Here is a 20,584-nt window from a genome sequence, read left to right as displayed (position 1 = left end):
TCATCTCATATGTTATACTGTACTCGATATCATCTACTGTATCTTGCCTATGCTGCTCTGTACCATCACTCATTCATATATCTTTATGTACATATTCCTTATCCCCTTACACTGTGTATAAGACAGTAGTTTTTTTGGAATTGTTAGTTAGATTACTTGTTCGTTATTACTGCATTGTCGGAACTAGAAGCACAAGCATTTCGCTACACTCGCATTAACATCTGCTAACCATGTGTATGTGACAAATAAAATTTGATTTGATTTGATTTTACCTGCCCTCCAGGACACCTACACCACCCGATGTCACAGGAAGGCCATAAAGATCATCAAGGACAACAACCACCCGAGCCACTGCCTGTTCACCCCGCTATCATCCAGAAGGCGAGGTCAGTACAGGTGCATCAAAGCTGGGACCGAGAGACTGAAAAACAGCTTCTATCTCAAGGCCATCAGACTGTTAAACAGACACCACTAACATTGAGTGGCTGCTGCCAACACACTGACTCAACTCCAGCCACTTTAATAATGGGAATTGATGGGAAATGTAAAATATATCACTAGCCACTTTAAACAATGCCACCTAATATAACGTTTACATACCCTACATTATTCATCTCATATGTATACGTATATATTGTACTCGATATCATCTACTGCATCTTTATGTAATACATGTATCACTAGCCACTTTAACTATGCCACTTTGTTTACATACTCATCTCATATGTATATACTGCACTCAATACCATCTACTGTATCTTGCCTATGCCGCTCTGTACCATCACTCATTCATATATCTTTATGTACATATTCTTTATCCCCTTACACTTGTGTCTATAAGGTAGTAGTTTTGGAATTGTTAGCTAGATTACTTGTTGGTTATTACTGCATTGTCGGAACTAGAAGCACAAGCATTTTGCTACACTCGCATTAACATCTGCTAACCATGTGTATGTGACAAATAAATTTGATTTGTTTACATTTCCATCATGAAAATGTCCTGTAATGTTTTAAATTGTTCAATATTCTATTTGTCACATATTGTGTGTTAAGTTTAAATGAGTGTTTTGCAATTATTAGTCATGTAAAATTCTGCATTTCTTCAGTTATCTGTGAGCAAGAATAATAAAAACTCAAACTTCCACTTTCTGGGCACGCAACATTTATTTTTCTATGAGCTCTCAACTATCTCCACTGCTCTTCAACATGAACCTCTGCGACCCCTTTTATCTGAATTCTCCACAGGCGCACATTATCTTCTGCGTTCAACATTCCTCCCTGCTTCTTTAAATTAAGACATGGAAATTACGCCATATTAACTGCTTTGCTCAAGGGCAGAAAGGCAGATTTTTCCAATTTGCCAGCTCAGGGATTCAAACCAGCAACCTTTCGGTTACTGGCCTAACGCTCTTAACCGCTAGGCTACCTGCCGCCCTTGATTAGATAAGTGTTCACCACCGAGTCAATACATGTTAGAAACACCTTTGGCAGCGATTACAGCGGAGTCTTCTTGGGTAAGTCTCCTAAGTGCTTTGCATACCTGTATTGTGCAATATTTGCCCATTCTTCAAACTCTGTCAAGGTTGGATCATGGCTAAACAGCAATTTAAGTCTTGCCATAGATTTTCAAGCAGACTCAACTTTAACTTGGTCACTCAGTAGCACTGTCTTCTTGGTAAGTACAGATTTGGCTTTGTTGTAGGTTATTTTCCTGCTGAAAAGCAAATTCCAGACACTAGAATGTGTCAGGTGTAAAGCAGACTAGAGTAGGTTTCCTAGGATTTGCCCGTGCTTAGCTCTTTCCCGTTTCTTTTCAGCCTGAAAAAAATAAAATAAAACTCCAGTGTTAACCCATGTCAAGCATACCCATACCATGATGCAGCCACCACATTTGAAAACAAGGAAGTAGTTACTAAGTGGACAAAATCCTTCCCTTCCTACCTGGAGGGGAGCCCTCCCCTCATTGGTCAGCACACACCTCCATCAAAGCTCGTTAAGCACAATCACATCCACCTGAAAGAGGCGGGGCTACCCCTTTAAATGCCCCACGTACAAAAATTCTAATGAAATACCTTGGCAACCACACTCATGCAATACTCAGTCAATAACGCATCTCTAGTGGGCCATGCTGGTTTGGTTGAAAGAGGACTAAATGACTGCAGATGGGGCATTTACGTGGATAGCCCTGCCTCTTTCAGGTGGATGCTTTTCAACCGTTCGCTGCCTGCACCCGCACGCCCGACTAGCATCACCACCCTGGATGGTTCCGACCTAGAATATGTGGACATCTATAAGTACCTAGGTGTCTGGCTAGACTGTACACTCTCCTTCCAGACTCATATCAAACATCTCCAATCTAAAATCAAATCTAGTCGGCTTTCTGTCCCGCAACAAAGCCTCCTTCACTCACGCCGCCAAACTTACCCTAGTAAAACTGACTATCCTACCGATCCTCGACTTCGGCGATGTCATCTACAAAATAGCTTCCAATATACCACCCACCACTGTGACCTGTATGCTCTAGTCGGCTGGTCCTCGCTACATATTCGTCGCCAGACCCACTGGCTCCAGGTCATCTACAAGTCCATGCTAGGTAAAGCTCCACCTTATCTCAGTTCACTGGTCACGATGGCAACACCCACCCGTAGCATGCGCTCCAGCAGGTGTACCTGATCATCCCTAAAGCAAACACCTCATTTGGCCGCCTTTCCTTCCAGTTCTCTGCTGCCTGTGACTGGAACGAATTGCAAAAATCGCTGAAGATAAGTCTCCATCTTCCTCACCAACTTTAAACATCTGCTATCTGAGCAGCTAACCGATCGCTGCAGCTGTACATAGTCCATCGGTAAATAGCCCACCCAATTTACCTACCTCATCCCCATACTGTTTTTATTTATTTACTTTTCTGCTCTTTTGCACACCAGTATCTCTACCTGCACATGACCATCTGATCATTTATCACTACAGTGTTAATCTGCTAAATTGTAATTATTCGCCTACCTCCTCTTGCCTTTTGCACACAATGTATACTCTTTTTTTCTACTGTGTTATTGACTTGTTGTTTATTCCATGTGTAACTTTGTGTTGTCTGTTCACACTACTATTCTTTCTTGGCCAGGTCGCAGTTGTAAATGACAACTTGTTCTCAACTAGCCTACCTGGTTAAATAAAGAACTAAAATAAAGAAATAAAAATAGAAATGGAGGTGTGTGGCGACCAATGAGAGGAGGGCTCCCCTCCAGGTAGGAAGGGAGTCATTTATTTTTTTACTCTCAGTGATGCGTTGTGAATCTATAAAATACCATTCAATAATGTCCCAGTATCTTTGATGAGCACACTAATTAAAAGGGTCTGCACTAGGGATATTCAGCTCTTACACTACGAGGTCCGGAGCCTGCTGGTGTTCTGTTATAGCCGATAATTAATTGCACACACCTGGTGTCCCAGGTCTAAATCAGTCCCTGATTAGAGGGCAACAATGAAAAAGTGGAGCTGGCTGCGAGGTCCAGAGTGGAGTTTGAGGGGTCTACACTTTGATGGCTCAGACTATGTCCGAGATTCAGACATGGTTTGAATGAGAAATGACTTTCTGTAAATAAAAGACAGGATAGACACCAGAAGATGGAATGTGTGTTTCTTTATTTCTCCCAAGTCAATCAGAATAAACCAACCCACGTGGCTATGAGCCAGCCTTCCTCCATGTACTGTGATACACCCAACCAAGTCCTCCAATCCATCTGGAAGTACACTACATGGCCAAAAGTATATGGACACCTGCTCGTCCAACATCTCATTCCAAAATCATGGGCATTAATATGGAGTTGGTCCACCATTTGCTGCTATAACAGCCTCCACTCTTCTGGGAAGGCTTTCCACCAGATGTTGGAACATGTTTTCCACTGCGCCAGAGTCCAATGGATGCAAGCTTTACATTACTCCAAACCCATTTCATGAAGCTCACGAACAGTTATTATGCTGACATTGCTTCCAAAGGAAGTTTGGAACAAAGGACAGACAATTTTTACCCGCTTCAGCACTAGGCGGTCCTGTTCTATGAGCTTTTGTGGCCTACCACTTTGCGGCTGAGCCGTTGTTGCTCCAAGACATTTCCACTTCACAATAACAGCCCTTAACAGTTGACTGGAGCAGCTCTTGCAGGGCAGAAGTTGACAAACTGACTTGTTAGACAGGTGGCAACCTATGACGGTGCCACGTTGAAAGTCACAGATCTTCAAGGCCAATGTTTGTCTATGGAGATTGCTTGGCTGCGTGCTAGATTTTATACACCTGTCAGCAACGGATGTGGCTGAAATGGCCAAATCCACTAATTTGAAGGGGTGTCCACATACATATAGTTTAAGGTCTCCCAGAGCCTACAGGTCTCCTTAACAGACCAGCTAGTTCCTGAGACAACAATGTCAGCCAGAGCAACACACACACATTCACACAAGTATGTTCCGCAAGCATCCACACTCACTCATAACATGCGTGTCTGGGCAAAGCAGGCGCAGACAGGCAGGAACGCACACACACAAGCTTGCAGATCAGTCACTCAGAGGGGTGGACACTTGAAGTGGCATGGTGTTAGGTCTCAAAATAAACACAGCCTTTAGAGGGCAGCAGAGAAACCCTGTCAAGCATGCAGGCGTCATCTACATCCCCTTAGTACAGTGGCTTCCTCTCATCTGCGCTCATATGAAGATTTGAGATATGTGCAGGTCGGTGCTAATTAAATACAGGAAACAGGGAGAGAAAGCCACAGAGACTGTTGGGATGCACCCAGTCTCCCTTCACAGCAGATGAGATCACGGGCCGTTCTCCATAGAAAAGTACATTTAAAATGACAAACGTGTGTCTGATATTATTTCGCAGGCACTTTTAGCCAAAGCGCCTTACAGTTAACACTGTGTGCGTGGCCCGTGCAGGAGTCATTCAAACAACCGGAGGGCCTAATGTGTTTCTGTGTGTGACACAATGATATGATACAGAGTGAGGAGGTCATGGGAAGAATACATGCTCATGTAAAGGGTCAAATAGTTTCACATTACAGACATAAGAGAAGCACTCCCTGTTGTCAATCATGAAATCAGCGCGAAGACAACATTACAGCGGATTGTATGTACAGGCCAGATTGAGTTTAGCATCAAGCAACAATATGTATATACATTAAAAACCCATTTTTTAAAAACTAATTATAGACTGTGTTTACACAGGAAGCCCAATTCTGATATTTTGCCCAATGAGCTGATCGAATTGGTCAAAAGATCAATTAGTGAACAAATATACAAATTGGGCTGCCTGTATGAACGCAGACCTAGACATACGAGTTCAGTCTCATATGTCTCCAGCATTAAATCTGGTTTACATGAAACCCCCCCCCAAAATAACATCACAGATATCAAACTAAAGCTTTCCCTTGTGGAAAAAAAGAATCAAAACATTAGGACACAGGGACAGAACGTCTGAAATAGTGGGACTGATGGAATGTTGGGTTTTTGTGTTGATATCCTGGGAGAGAATGGGATGAATAACTATGATAACAGCTCCAAGACAGATACGGATCTATGTAAGAGACTACAGGGAAAATAGTGGATATGTGATGCGTGTCTGGACCGTTGCACGACCGACCCGACACACACATGGTTGAAGAAAACCCCACAGCAGGGGTGTATTAATGAGGAACTAAACAGAACAGGGAGGGACCTATTTGAATGTGTCCAATAAACTTTTTCTTCTTGTTTCTGGATGAGGAAATACTATATATCCCAGGGGGGTTTATGGGTAGTATTATTAGATGTGTTCCATCTTCTGACGGAATGAGAGAATGAGCTGCCTGTCTTGACACGGTCTGTCTGACAGGAAGTATAGAAGTCTGGAGTGTGTGAGTCTCACTCGGGTCATACTGCTCAGAGAGGACAGGAGAGAAATGAGCTCAGGAGGAGAGCGGGGAGAGGAGATAAAAGGAGAGAGAGAGAGAGAGAGGGGGGGGGGGGGGGAGCAGGCTCGGCCCTGCCACAGACACACTGGACCCTGTGTTAGCATTGCACCGGCAACACAACATGAAACAATCAAAAACCAAAAATCAACACACCTAAAAACAGAATGCCTAAAGTCTTCACATGTTATGGGAAGGGTTGTCTGTCTTTCTGTCCGTTTGGTTTACTGACTTAAAACAAACGTGGAATTTATTCAAGGAGTCTGTGGAGCTCCAGAGAGATAGCTGGCTATCATAGCTCTCTGTGTTACCCTTTGGCGCGTTAGCCTAGCAGTGAATCCTAGGGGGCCAATCCTAGTGGAGAGCTACGAGGTGTGCTGGCCTTTGCTCTGGACCTACCTATCAGATACTCATGAGGATCTTGTATAGTTGAATTCAGTGTGTTATAATAGGGCTGGAGCAAAAGAGTGCACCCCCCCCCCCCGGAGCAGAGTTGGCCGCCCCTGTCAAGCTAACGCTTCGTCAGAGTTAGCCGTTCGTCGCTATCAATGGCTCAGATCTGCAGCACCAGTCCTGCGGCAGAGATGTTGTCCCCTCCCCCGGCCGTCTGGTAAACCTCGGTGCACACCAGGACAGGCGCCACACAGATCTCGTAGTCCTCCTCGTCCCAGCAGCTGACGGGCCTGGTCTCCTCTAGAGGGATCCGCTGGCTGCCCTCCTTACTACTCACCGAGAAAGACTCGTCCATGATGAGGCGCGCCTTGCTGGGGTCGATGTCCGGCGAGCCACACACGTGGCGGTTGGCGGTGAGCGAGGCCTTGGCCACAGCAGACATGGTGTTCTTCCACTGGGAGCCGCGCGTCACGATCATGGCCTGGAACGCCAGGGTGTGTACGTGGAGCCGGGTCAGCGGCCGGCCTTTGGCACTAGTGGCGTAAGCGCCCATGTCGCTATCCTCATTAGCGTCGCGGTAGCGCTGGTTGAACAGGCGGTAGAGCGCCCTCATCTGGTCGAGGACGGTAGCAACGCGAGGGTTAGGGTCAGAGAGCACTGTGACGTTAGATCCCCTCAGAAGGCTGAGCAGGTTGGGCAGCTCCTGCTCGTTCATCCCCAGAGAGTCGGCGTGGGGCAGGATCAGACGCAGCAGGTCCCCCATTAGACCCTCATCCACGAAGCTGGCCATCTCAAAATGGACGCCCGTACGAGGGGAGGAGGAGGAGAGGAGACTGCCGAGCCGAGAGAGCAGTGCTTCCCGCTCACCTGGAGAGAGAGAGAGATGCTGTTAGAGGGGGAGAGAACTTATCCAAAGTAGTCAAACCAGTCTGACAGCACAAAGGCATGTTCCTGGCCAAAGAAAACACAGCATTGGATACATCCCCACACCCTCCTTATACACACGTGCTTCCTATGCCGGCTGAGTTCTAGAGGCCTATGTGACTGAGGCAGCAGTGGGAACCAACCCTGCCTTCCCCTCCGCTCTCTTATCCTTCCCTCCGCTACTCTCTCCCTCACAGCAACACAGACCACTATAATACCAACAGTCTGCACATCAATGGGAACCAGCTCTGCTCTGAAAACACCTCCCAATTGGGGAACAAGCTCGCGGACAGGGTGGCAGAGTATCCTCTTACCCCGTTGGAAGGGGAAGCTGTCCATCATCTGGAGCCCGCCCACCACCAGCAGGTCAGGGTGGAAGTCCTGTAGCTTCACCTCAAAGTCCTGAAGCGACGCCAGGTACGGGTTATGGTCATCACTGTGGACTATGTACCTGGACACACACAGGTTAGTGACACAGGGCAAGGGTTATAATGGACTACATCATAGGTACACGCGCGCACACACACATACACACAAAGTGAAGGTCTTGATATGCAACCACACCATGAATAATCTAACTCTGTTCATCTCACACCCTCTAGTATTAACACACACCTGTTGGCTCTGCGGGCGGTGTACTGGCCCCAGGTGGCTCCTGATGGGTACTCCAGGATCAGATGGATATCAGGCTCCTCCACCACATTACCTGCAACTGGAGAGACAGAGGGGGAGGGAGGTGGGTGGGGGATGGCATCAAGGAGGGAGGTGTTACGCATGTACTGTGTGTGTGTGTACCTGTGATGTGCTGGGACAGTATGTCAGCGAAGTCAGGGCTGAAGCTCCCCCCTAGCAACACGTCGCAGCCCTCGGTTGCCATGCGACCAGCCATCACCGGGGCGTTGCCACCTATGGCCCAGCGGTTGTCGGGCAACTCACGGGATGCCTCGACCAGCTGACTGAACAAGGTGTCATTTATCACAAAACGCCTGAGAGGAGAGGGGGGGTTGAAGGGTACCAGAAAAAGGAGGGAGGGTTAGAATGTAAACTCCACAGCTTTTAAAGAGTTACACAACCAAGCCCAGGAAAACATTTTAGAAGTGTGTGTGTTAGTGCTGAGAGATTAGTGCTTTTTAAGGTCATAAATAGATGGTGTAGGGTAGGTTCCATAAGGATAGGTCCTGAGTGGAGGTTTTCCTCTGCGAGAACCAGGTAAATATGGTGTAGGGTAGGTTCTAGAGGTCGACCGATTATGATTTTTCGATACCGATTATTGGAGGACCAAAAAAAGCTGATACCGATTAAATCAGGAGATTTTTTTTATTCATTTATTTGTAATAATGACAATTACAACATGAACTTTACTGAATTAACACTTATTTTAACTTAATATAATACATCAATCAAATACATTTTTGCCTGCAAAAAGACGGTACGGGAGTGCATTGATAGAATTTGCACTTCGGCTTTAATGGCAGGTTTGAAACCTGTGATCAAGTCACTAACAGTGGTTTCAATGGCCAAGGTAAGACAAAGAAAAGTGGAGAGAAAAAACAAAAGCGTAGGGTGATCGATGTGGGACTAAAACAGGGAGCTATCGGGCATTGGAAGAATGAGTGTAAGGTGGTCCTGGAACCTGCTGCAGTCGGAGGAAATGCTACTATACAAGTGTTTGCAACAAATCCTCGAGAGCAGCGAGACAGGAACATTTTACATAGCCCCCGTTCGATCAACAGTGGTTCAAAGATAACTTTTTAATAGATGGCAGGGATTAAATATCGCGGATTCCTTGTGATGAGAAATTGGCTAACAGGGAAAAGTATTTTGGGTTGAAGAATCTAGGTGAAATGCCAGGGGGATGGATTCTAAAGACGTAACAAATTATAATTATCTGGCCAAACACTCCTCGCAAACTCAGAAAACCTTAGGATGTTTTTAATCTCATGAGACATTATGTGATTTTATTATGAAATAGATTGACATTTTATGTTGTCTTATTCTGAAATAGATTTCTAGAATGGACGAAAAGGTGGAGGGGACACGAGGAATTAGCACAGGGGTTTACCAAACCTAAAATGAACTTTACATTTTTTTTTTTTTTCATGAACATGGTGGTGCAGTGGTTATGTAGAATCATGGGGAAGAGAGACCTGTGAATCGTTAAGACTCGGTGGCAAGAATGTCACCATGTCTAAGGGTAGTACGTGCTAAATAAACGATGGGGTGTATTAAAACAAACATTTAATGATTGGCGTAAGGACAGTGGTTCCCAGATAGCGCCTGTTCATGTTTTCTTGACCTACGGTTTACCACACACCCCAGCACGCTCACACAACTTACCAGTTATGAATATGCGTTAGTGCTGTTGATACTGGGATATTTATTTTGTGGGGTCTTTTGAATTTGGTATGCAGAATTATGGAAATGTTAGAAATGTTTTTAAAAGGGTTTTTGGAAGGACAGGGAAAGAAACGGGAGATGAAATATTTGACTTTCTGGTGAGGCCAGATCAATCTCACTAGAAATGATCGAAACAGGTGGGATTTAATTATAAAAATGAATGAGAAACACCAGTCTCTATTCTATTTTACCATTACTTTATGGGATTTCATTATTTCCTTATGGAGTTTAAGAGTTGTAATTCTAAGTTGATTGGTTATTCAAGTTAGTTTATTTTTGATTTAGCAATGTGAATCATGTGTTCAAAGGGGAAACTACCAGTTCCCTGGGACCCTGGTCTTTGGGTAAATACACTAATGTATTTTGTTCAGTCTGTATAGAGAAGGAAAAATATATGTTAAGGAGAGTTGACAGTTACTCCAAATGGATTGTGATGTGTATTGCTGATCTCATTTTTGTCTTTGTTTTGATACAAATTTCACCAGATTGGGTCTGCTGGATTGTTGGGATTCCCCAAGTATGTTGTTATGCTTTGATATTTGTCATAGAGATAATGTTAAGAAAATGTGGAATGTAACAATTTGTCATAGTCAATGCTTTTCTGGATTTCCTGAATCAGAATTTCTTGAACTAAACTGTTGTTCTGATCTGTCCTCTCTTGAGGTTATCATGGAAGGTGACGTCAGATCGTGTCTTAATGCATGGTAGGAGTGAGGTATCACTTAATGCATGGTAGGTTTTGAGGTTCACACAAACCCTGTGTGAACCTCAAAACCCTCCTTAACCGGCTGGACAGAGCAACAAAGGCGCTCAATGCAACAGTGAATTAACACTCCAATCAGAGTCCGAGCCATTAATCTGGGTACGGGTCCTGAGACAGCGCATGTGGAGTGAGCATGGAGAGAGATCACATTCAAACTTCTTTCATGTTCTTGGTGTACTGGTGGGAGAAATGGACGAGAGAATGGTGGTAGCTCAGGTGAGAGACTTGTGTACTTATTTGGATATTGAAAAATCGGGACATTACCAAGGGCCATCAAATGTGACAGGCAAGAGTTACATGTGCTGTTGGGAAGATGAACTGTAACGCTATCTGAAGAAGACACGCTACAATGGTAAGTGCCGGGAGAAAGGTGGGGGGGGCGTCAACCATGCCCGTTATTGTTTAATTGGGGTATCAGATTTACGGAGGAAGATCTAACAAAATGTATCACAGTTTGAGTTCAGTTTCAAATAAAAATGTTTTAATTAAATGCATTATGAAATATGACCTTAATTATTTTATTACTTTTTAATTGAAATTCCAAAGCCAAATACTGAGAACATGCAATTGTCTCCAACACCATAAAACCATCAATAAGAGCACACATGATGGTAGAGACTAATTACTGTGTGCTTATCACTTTATTTACTAAAATATTTATTTTGTGTATATTGATCTGGTCTGTAAGGAACGCATATCTGTGTGTGTGTGTGTGTGTGTGTAACCGAATGCCTTTGTAAAGGATCTCAGAATTTGTCCTTTAGTTGTTCATTAACACCGTGCACTAGAAATGTCACAAGACACACACACACACACACACACACACACAAGGGGACTTGGCCACTTACTCTGAGGCGGCTCCCGGGGCAAAGAAGTAAGCGAAGCTCTGTGCCAGCTGATCAGCATTCTCTATGTAGTCATGGTGGAGAGGCTGGCCTGTGGGCGGCAGGCCGATCTTATTCAGCAATGTCACCCCATCCACGATGACGTCAACACAACCCCCTAAACCTGGAGGAAGAGAGAGAAACGGTGAGAACAGTATTTAACTATACACAATCACAAAGCAACCCCGGAATCTCAGAGACAGAGAGAACATAATTTGATGCCCCCAGCACAGCAACCAATCCCCCCCCCCCAATTACTTCCACTGCCCCGCCTGCCTGCCCCAACATTCATACAGAGTGAGAGAGGTAACACTCCAAGTACTCTGACAGATGTACTAGGTGGCAGAGGGGAGTGAGATACAGTTGAAGTCAGAAGTGTACATACACCTTAGCCAAATACATTTCAACTCAGTTTTTCACAATTCCTGACATTTAATCAGATTAAAATTCCCTGTCTTAGGTCAGTTAGGATCACCAATTTATTTTACGAATGTGAAATATCAGAATAATAGTAGAGAGAATGATTTATTTAATATTTTTATTATTTCATCACATTCCCAGTGGGTCAGAAGTTTACATGCACTCAATTAGTATTTGGTAGCATTGCCTTTAAAATGTTTAACATGGGTCAAACATTTTGGGTAGCCTTCCACAAGCTTCCCACAATAAGTTGGGTGAATTTTGGCCCATTCCTCCTGACACTGCTGGTGTAACGGAGTCAGGTTTGTAGGCCTCCTTGCTCGCACACGCTTTTCAGTTCTGCCCACAACTTTCTATAGGATAAAGGTCAAGGCTTGTGATGGCCACTCCAGTACCTCGACTTTGTTGTCCTTATGCCATTTTACCACAATTGTTGCTTCAAAATAGCCACATCATTTTCCTCCTCATGATACCATCTATTAAGTGCACCTGTCCTTCCTGCAGCAAAGCACCCCCACAACATGATGCTGCCACCCCCTGCACGGTCCCATGGTGTTTATACTTGCGTACTATTGTTTGTACAGATGAACGTTGCACCTTCAGGCGTTTGGAAATTGCTCCCAAGGATGAACCAGACTTGTGGAGGTCTACACGTTTTTTTTTAGGTCTTGGCTGATTTCTTTTGATTGTCCCATGATGTCAAGCAAAGAGGCACTGAGTTTGAAGGTAAGCCTTGAAATACATCCACAGGTACACCGCCAATTGACTCAAATGATGTCAATGTGCCTATCAGAAGCTTCTGAAGCCATGACAATTTCTGGGATTTTCCAAGCTGTTTAGAGGCACAGTCAACTTAGTGCATGTAAACTTCTGACCGACTGGAGTTGTGATACAGTGAAATATAAGTGAAATAATCTGTCTGTAAACAATTGTTGGAAAAATGACTTGTGTCATGCACAAAGTAGATGTCCTAACCGACTATCCAAAACTATAGTTTGTTAACAAGAAATTTGTGGAGTGGTTTAAAAACAAGTTTTAATGACTCCAATCTAAGTGTATGTAAACTTCCGACTTCAACTGTACTACAGTACTCTGTGCTTCGTAAATATGCTACCATAAATCAAGGTGCATGCAAAATCCATTCAGAAATGTGTCAACACACAATGACAGTAAAGTCACTCAGAAGGACATGACTAACTAGCGACTAAACTGACGTGCGCACATGATAAAATTGCACTATCACTAGGCCCATCTTGGGAGAGCTACCGGGTATGTTAAAGCAGGGCTGGAACAAAAGCCTCAGAACCAAAGTAGCTCTCCAGTACGAGGGTTGGGGTTAGAGCAGGGCAGGTGTGGCTATCTTGATTGAACTATGGACAGCATGTCATCGGTATTGGTTCCAGAGGTTCCATGCTTGAACTAAGTAGCCCTAACCTGGTCCCAGATCTGTTTGTTCTTTTGCCTACTCCTAGATTAGGAAAGATTAGGGTTGACCCCAATTAGTCGACTGGTCGATAGGCTGTTGGTCGACCGAGATTTCTTCAGCCGAACAGTAGCACAAAAAAAGTATAATGTGTCCGATTCGCACCGGTCTGAGTGGACTGGTCCATTGTGGAGGCCGTGGGGATGGCAAAGTCCATCAGTCTAAGACGTGCTACTGAAATTGTACAGGGTTATATTACATAAGAACAATGGTGCAACAATATAAAATATTATTTTATAATAAATGCGCTTTCTCCCGCATTGGATAGTGGGCACTGTCCACGGTTCAGAAACACATCAGTGCGCTGTTGAATTGGCACCTTCTTCAAGACCATGTTGCTATGTGTATAATAGCATAGGATAATTAAGACAGATCCTGCTTCTGTTGCCTGAGTGTTTGTTTAAACTTCTTTGGGATAGGGGGCAGCATTTTCACTTTTGGATGAATAGCGTGCCCAGAGTGAACTGCCTCCTACTCAATCCCAGATGCTAATATATGCATATTATTATTAGTAGTATTGGATAGAAAACACTGAAGTTTCTAAAACGGTTTGAATGTCTGTGAGTATAACAGAACTCATATGGCAAGCAAAAACCTGAGAAAAAATCCAAACAGGAAGTGGGAAATCTGAGGTTTGTAGTTTTTGAACTCGCCCCTATCGAATACACAGTGGGATATGGGTTATTTTGCACTTCCTACGGCTTCCACTAGATGTCAACCGTCTTTAGAAAGTTGTTTCAGGCTGCTCCTGTGAAGGGGGGCCTGCTGAGAGCTGTTTGACTAAGGGGTATGCCTGCAGCCTCGTTCTCAGTCACGCGTTTTCACATGAGAGGTATCTCTCGTTCCATTGCTTATTAACAGACAATGGAATTCTCAAGTTGGAACATTAATGATAAAAAACATCCTAAAGATTGATTCTATACTTAGTTTGACGAGTTTCTTCCAACTGTAATATAACCTTTTGAACTTTTCGTCTGACTGGACCAGAACGCGCTTTTGGATTTGTTTACCAAATGCCCTAACAAAATAAGTTATTTGGACATAAATGATGGACATTATCGAACAAAACAAGCATTTATTGTGGAACTGTGATTCCTGGGAGTGCATTCTGATGAAGATCAAAGGTAAGTGAATATTTATAATACTATTTATGACTAATGTTGACTATATAACATGGCGTATATTTCTCTGGCTGGGTTGGGCTCTGAGCGCCGTTCTCAGGTTATGCTTTTTCCATAAAGTTTTTTTGAAATCTGACACAGCGGTTGCATTAATTAAGGAGAAGTGTATCTAAAGTTCCATGCATAACACTTGAATTTTCATCAACATTTATAATGAGTATTTCTGTGAATTAATGTGGCTCTCTGCAATATCACTGCAGGGTTTGGAACTACTGAACATAACACGGCAATGTAAAATAAGATTTTGGGATATAAATATGAACTTTAGCGAAAAAAAACATACACAATACATGAAACATGAAGTCCTATGAGTGTCATCTGATGAAGATCATCAAAGGTTAGTGATTCATTTTCTCTCCATTTGTGTTTTTTGTGACTCCTCTCTTTGGCTGGAAAAATGTCTGGGTTTTTCTGTGAGTTGGTGATGACCTAACATAATAGTTTGTGGAGCTTTTGCTGTAAAGCATTGTTTAAATCCGATACTGTGGCTGGATTAAGGAGAATTGTATCTTTAAAATGGTGCCTAATACTTGTATGTTTGAGAAATTTGATTTATGAGATTTCTGTTGATTTGTATTTGGCGCCCTGCAATTTCATTGGCTGTTGGCGAGGGGTTGCACTAGCAGAACCCCAGTCCTAGACAGGTTTTAATAGCCTACTGATTCCATGAGCACCAGGCCTCATGCAACATGTCAAGTAAACAATTTCACAAATTCAGCTGTTTTTAATCTTTGCTGTATTAAAGGCATTACACTTTCTTCATTAGAACAGCCTCTGGTATTATTTACAATTTATTTAGTGTTACACACTGTTCCAAATTGTATCAAATCATTAATTCGTTCATGTCATCACACGAGTCATTCATGATTTGAAATGCAATCAAGGATTTTAAGTTTTAAAATAAAATAGTGAGCCTTGAATAATTAGTTTGAACAATAAAAACGTTCCATTTCAGAAAATGAATAAACGAATGAATGTGGCTTTTGAGTCTTCACTGTATTTATTATATATTTTTTATTTATTTAACTAGGCAAGTCAGTTAAGAACAAGGATAATTGTGGCTTTAGGGGGTAGAATGTACCAGAAAACTGGTCAAACTAATTATGACAGTTACAAAGACAATGCCTTTAGTGGTCTCCAGCTACATTTGATATTCTTTAAAGTAGCCACCCTTTGCCTTAATGACAGCTTCGCATTCTCTCAACCAACTTCACCTGGAATGCTTTTCTAACAGTCTTGAAGGAGTTCCCACATATTCTGAGCACTTCTTGGGTGCTTTTCCTTCACTCTGAGGTCCAACTCATCCCAAACCATCTCAATTGGGTTGAGGTTGGGTGATTGTGGAGGCCAGGCACACTTAACCAGCATGGCTACCACAGCATTCTGCGGCGATACGCCATCCCATCTAGTTTGCACTTAGTGGGACTATCATTTGTTTTTCAACAGGACAATGACCCAACACACCTCCAGGCTGTGTAAGGGCTATTTGACCAAGAAGGAGAGGGATGGAGTGCTGCATCAGAAGACCTGGTCTCCACAAATCACCCGACCTCAACCCAATTGAGATGGTTTGGGATGAGTTGGACCACTGAGTGAAGGAAAAGCAGCCAACATGTGTTCAGCATTAGTGGGAACTTCCTTCCGAGGTAAAATTAGTTTTATATTGGATATTCGGTCCTCTCTTCAATAGCTATTGAACCAAGCATGCCATGACAATGAAAAAAAAATGTATATTCAGAATCAAGGGATGATGGAAAACAATCCACACCATTTTTTAAATTGTAGATTATTTTGAAGATTGAAATCCTCCCAAAACAAAAATATAATGCACACAAACAAATCTAAGGATTCATCTCCATCCTCCCCTGATTGAGAATATACCATTTTCATTGGCATGGCATGCTTGGTTCAATAGCTATTAATGAAAGAACCGAATATCCCATATAAAAACTAACGTTTACCTCGGTGCCAAACCGAACCATGTACCTAACGACTCTCTACAAGGTTTGGTAAACAATACTTTCCTGTGAGTACATTCTGGCTTGTAAGGAACATGTACACAATTTTGCTGGCATTAGTTTCAGGGTGTATTACAGCCTAAATAGTCAGACCAAGTAATTTGCATTGATTTATTGGCTCATTAGCTAGCTAGCTAATAAGATACATCAACCACAATTGTAAATATGTTTAAATGGTTTTATAAAAAGCTGTTGGTGCTTGCTTGGCCAGATGGTTTTCATGCAATCCAAAACCCCATAAAAAGGCAAAAACCACCTGCGTCATTCCTAGTGTGCGTTGCCTTTTCTGTCCCCAGGAAATATCACTTATTTAGTGTAAGATTCCAAAAGGCTTTCAATAAGGGCAGGTGTCCTTTACCTTAACACAAAAATTTCGATCTTTAAATGGAATTTTATGCATTTTGAATTGGGATGTGACAAATGGAAGAATAAAAAAATACACCTTAAAAGTTTAAACTGCCATTTTGTTTTAATTTTAACGTTGTTTTTTTAATCATAAAAGTACGTGTTTCACATGACCACTAAGGAGGCGCAGTCCTGACAACCTCACCAGACAGTGTTTACCTTACTGCTGTCCCCACCCACTCAGCAACAATGGTTTTAGGTTCTCTGTTGTCTCTTTCCTCCATGGTCTCAGTTGTCAGTACATGGGACTTCATGTCCCACTTCTCATCAATGTGATGGCTTGTTACAGTGATGTGTTTCATAGACGTCCAACAATCTGTTAACGCCACGTATGGTGTTTTGAGAGCTTGAGCTTTGTGTTTGCAGTGCAATTATTGTACAATTTCTCCCTCAGGGCCTTCACGGTTTTTCATCAAAGCATCTTTTAGACTGGTCCTAGATATGCTATTGGGGTATTGATGCTGACATTCTCCACTATTGGCTGCATATCAACTGCAATCATTTGATCATTGTCGCACTGGTGCCATCAAAGGTTTGGGTCTCCCTTTGAGCATTGCACCTGTACTGCAGCACAATTCCACCTCGCAATGTTTGCATTTAATCACCTTCTCATTTAACTTCTCAAAAGTATTGCCATAGAGGACTTCGCTGCTGTCGCTTCCCTAACTCACTATCTGCCATTTTTTCCAACTGTTAATGAGCATGACGTGCGGAGCACTTTATATCCGCGGCAAATAAAATAAAGGTTTTCGGTTAGGGATTTTTTTCCCCTAAACATTAACCAACCCAAACTCGTTTAAACATCAAAGCTAATTGTTTTTGCTCCTATATTCAGTAGATGTTGGCGTTTTCGCCATGCCCCCTGGGGGTCATTCATCAACTTCCACCAGAAATAGAAGCCATAAAAATATTTCAAATTCATCATAATACCCATAGTTCAAGTCTCTCATCAATAACTTTTTTTCATGATTACTGTATTTATTATTATTTTATTTAAGATGTGCGTGTCACTAATATCACTTTCCACCCGGTTAGTTTGTTGTAATTCTCCTTTAACAAAACAACCCCTTCCTACAATAACACCACATTCAGTGTCGTCATTTATTTTGTGCAAAAACGGTGCAAAGTTCAATAAATATAAAACACTCAGTTGTATATTTTTCACGTTGTTAGTCTGTATTTCCCACTCATACATTTCCTCCCTGTTAGGTTAAATGAGAAAATTAACAAATGTCTAAATATATTTGATAGAGAAGTTAAAATAGTGTTCAAGTGTTCACCATTATGCTAACTCAATCAGCTCACTCACAGAGCTATTGCTAATTTACACCTGTAAGGTTCCTCCATCCACCCTGTTAGGATTATGCACCTAACCGTTTGGAAAATGTACCAACAAATGTTATGTGGCCGAGTTTGACTAATATATTTTTCTGAAAGTCTAACGTCCTTTCTCTGGTAGAATACAACAACAAAAATAAAGATATACTATCCAAAATGCACTGGTTTGTAGGAATGACCCTCCTCTCTGCGCATGAAAGGAAGGACTAAGGTTAGCTGACGTTAGCTAGGTAACTGATGCTAGGCTAGCTTGTCATATAGGATTCTCACCTATCGCCACCCTGGGTCTGGCGTTGTTCATCCCCACTTTGCTTTCAGCCCGCAGTAGGGAGGACAGCACCGTGTCAAGCCTGTTATCTAGTCCTGACTCCCCTGGAGATCGGAACCAGTACGCCAGCAGAACCATTGCGAAGGACGCTGCCGTCCCATACTTCATGAATGAAAACCCGCTTCCTTGCTCCATGGCCAGTGGCTGTGGACTGGCCAGCGGTCCTCCAGGCAACAGCTACGACGAGTCTAGCAAACAAACTGGATTGACAAAACAAGTGTCCCTGGGGAGGCGGTTGTGTTGTTGGTTTCAAGCGTGAATACAGGGTCAGCCCCAGGAAGCTGCGGAGGGGGAGTGACAAGAAAGCGGAAGTAGCTGGCTAAGGCCACGTTTTTGGTTAGTGCAATCTGAGATCCTTGGGACGGCCCTGCCCTAAACCCTAACCAAAGATTAACTAAACCTCTCATTGTTCTATCTATGCCCTAACCATAACTATTTAAATGGACGTCCAAATGACCCCTGATAGTGACGATCCACTGATTATCCATTATACTGGGTTTCCACTAGTTATCAGGGCCAAAGGTAAAATTGGCCATAAAAATATAAATGCTTTTTGGTCTTAATTTAAGGTTAGCAGTGTTGTTAAGATCAGGGTTTAAAATCAAATTTTAAAGAAACATTTAAGAAATAGGCGGGTTTAGGACTTTTTGGCTGTGGTAACTACTGACGACCATTATATTGACCTGATGCTCTAGTGCCCTCAAACTCGGCTTGTTTTCATTGGTCATCTCTAATCAGGGACTGATTTAGACCTGGCACACTAGGTGATGCAATTCATTATCAAGTAGAACAGGAAACCAGCAGCCTCCGCATCTCGCAGAGTTGAATAACCCTGCTCTAGTGGCTTCCCAGCCGAAACAGTTCAGAAGAGTTCGTGCATATATTATGACGACGTTTTGTGACGTTATTGTTTGTTTTGCACCCAGGTAAGGTTTCTTTTTCGGCTGTTCGGAGAATAGTTGGGTCAGGTTTAGTTTTTTTTCTTCTGGTTATCTTGATCTCTGGCGCCCTCGTGAAGCATCAACCCGTAATCGTAAAGCATCATACAAGCTCAATGCACATAGTTGGTTTTTATTAAAACACATGAGGTGTGTCTATATATGGAAAAATGCACACATTTGTTTTTGAGCACTCGATTGGTCGAAAGAACAGACTACTTTCGGTCGACCAATATTTTCTTTAGTCGGTGACAGCATCACGCAAGCCCTCACCGTAACCCTCGCTATCACTAACTAGCTAAACTGCCAACAACCATTAGGCTACGTACAAAAGGGTTTTGCAGTGGCAATTTGGTGATAGCAGTCGCCTAGAATTTTCACTGTGCCAAGCCGCCACCTTTTCTACACAAGTCCCTAGTGGCAGCAATATAGCCCTACCGTAATGACGCGAAAACACCAGTCAGCTTTTATTCAATAGCTCTTTTCACATAACTGCTGTGGATTCAGTGGCTTTTATCTGTCACTGTGGCCAAAGTCTGTCAAAATATAGCTAAGATTTTTTCACAATTTGTTACTCAATCAAAATGTCTGTCTTTTCCCAGAGCAATCAATAGAAATATACTTATTTTATAAATGAGATATCAGACCACATACACTGACATTCACTGGCAGTGTGCATGGCCAGAGTCTTCTATTTGACCATTTATTTCCCTATTTCAACTGGTGCTTTTGTTGTAAAATACTGCATCTAACTTCTGGAATAATATCAACTAGTTTAGAGTGGTCCTCCCATAGAAATATAATATAGACTAGATTCTATTTCCATGGGTCCTCCCATAGAAATATAATATAGACTAGATTCTATTTCCATGGGTCCTCCCATTAGGACCAATGAAAGATAACCTTCTGCCATTCAAAAGCTAGTTCTTATATTGCTCTAATGAACCCTTAAAGATCATTTGACATACATTTTAAAGGTGTCATCTGTTTCAGCTATCCATATTTGATTTGCACCTTCTGACAGTAACAATATTTATGTTAGAGATGCGCCTCTGGTGTACACATACACTACTTGATCAAAAGTATGTGGACACCTGCTCGTCGAACATCTCATTCCAAAATGATGGGCATTAATATGGAGTTGGTCCACCTTTGCTGCCATAACAGCCTCCACTCT

At 42.7% G+C, this 20,584-nt stretch overlaps 1 protein-coding gene across 1 annotated transcript; it reads right to left on the bottom strand.

The window, feature by feature from the left end:
* Positions 1–3,618: 3,618 nt before the first annotated feature.
* Positions 3,619–18,785, bottom strand: LOC109903898 (ADP-dependent glucokinase). Its single transcript, XM_020500908.2, has 6 exons — positions 18,412–18,785; positions 11,261–11,420; positions 8,048–8,238; positions 7,868–7,964; positions 7,567–7,703; positions 3,619–7,195 (listed from the first exon to the last, which is right to left on the bottom strand). The coding sequence occupies exons 1-6, from the start codon at positions 18,602–18,604 to the stop codon at positions 6,489–6,491; spliced, it is 1,485 nt and encodes a 494-aa protein (XP_020356497.1). The 5' UTR covers positions 18,605–18,785; the 3' UTR covers positions 3,619–6,488.
* Positions 18,786–20,584: the final 1,799 nt, after the last annotated feature.

This window comes from Oncorhynchus kisutch, linkage group LG14 (genome assembly GCF_002021735.2).
Source record: "Oncorhynchus kisutch isolate 150728-3 linkage group LG14, Okis_V2, whole genome shotgun sequence".
NCBI lineage: Eukaryota > Metazoa > Chordata > Actinopteri > Salmoniformes > Salmonidae > Oncorhynchus > Oncorhynchus kisutch.
Note: the sequence above shows the minus strand (reverse complement) of the source record. Positions and strands in the feature narration are given on the sequence as shown.

Excerpts from the sequence above, each read along its gene's own strand:
- LOC109903898 (XM_020500908.2), bottom strand. The coding sequence starts at position 18,604 with ATGGAGCAAGGAAGCGGGTTTTCATTCATGAAGTATGGGACGGCAGCG. Across the intron at positions 7,965-8,047 it reads ACTGTCCCAGCACATCACAG|TTGCAGGTAATGTGGTGGAG; the intron begins GTACACACACAC and ends CTGTCTCTCCAG. Across the intron at positions 7,196-7,566 it reads CAGCTTCCCCTTCCAACGGG|GTGAGCGGGAAGCACTGCTC; the intron begins GTAAGAGGATAC and ends CTCTCTCTCCAG.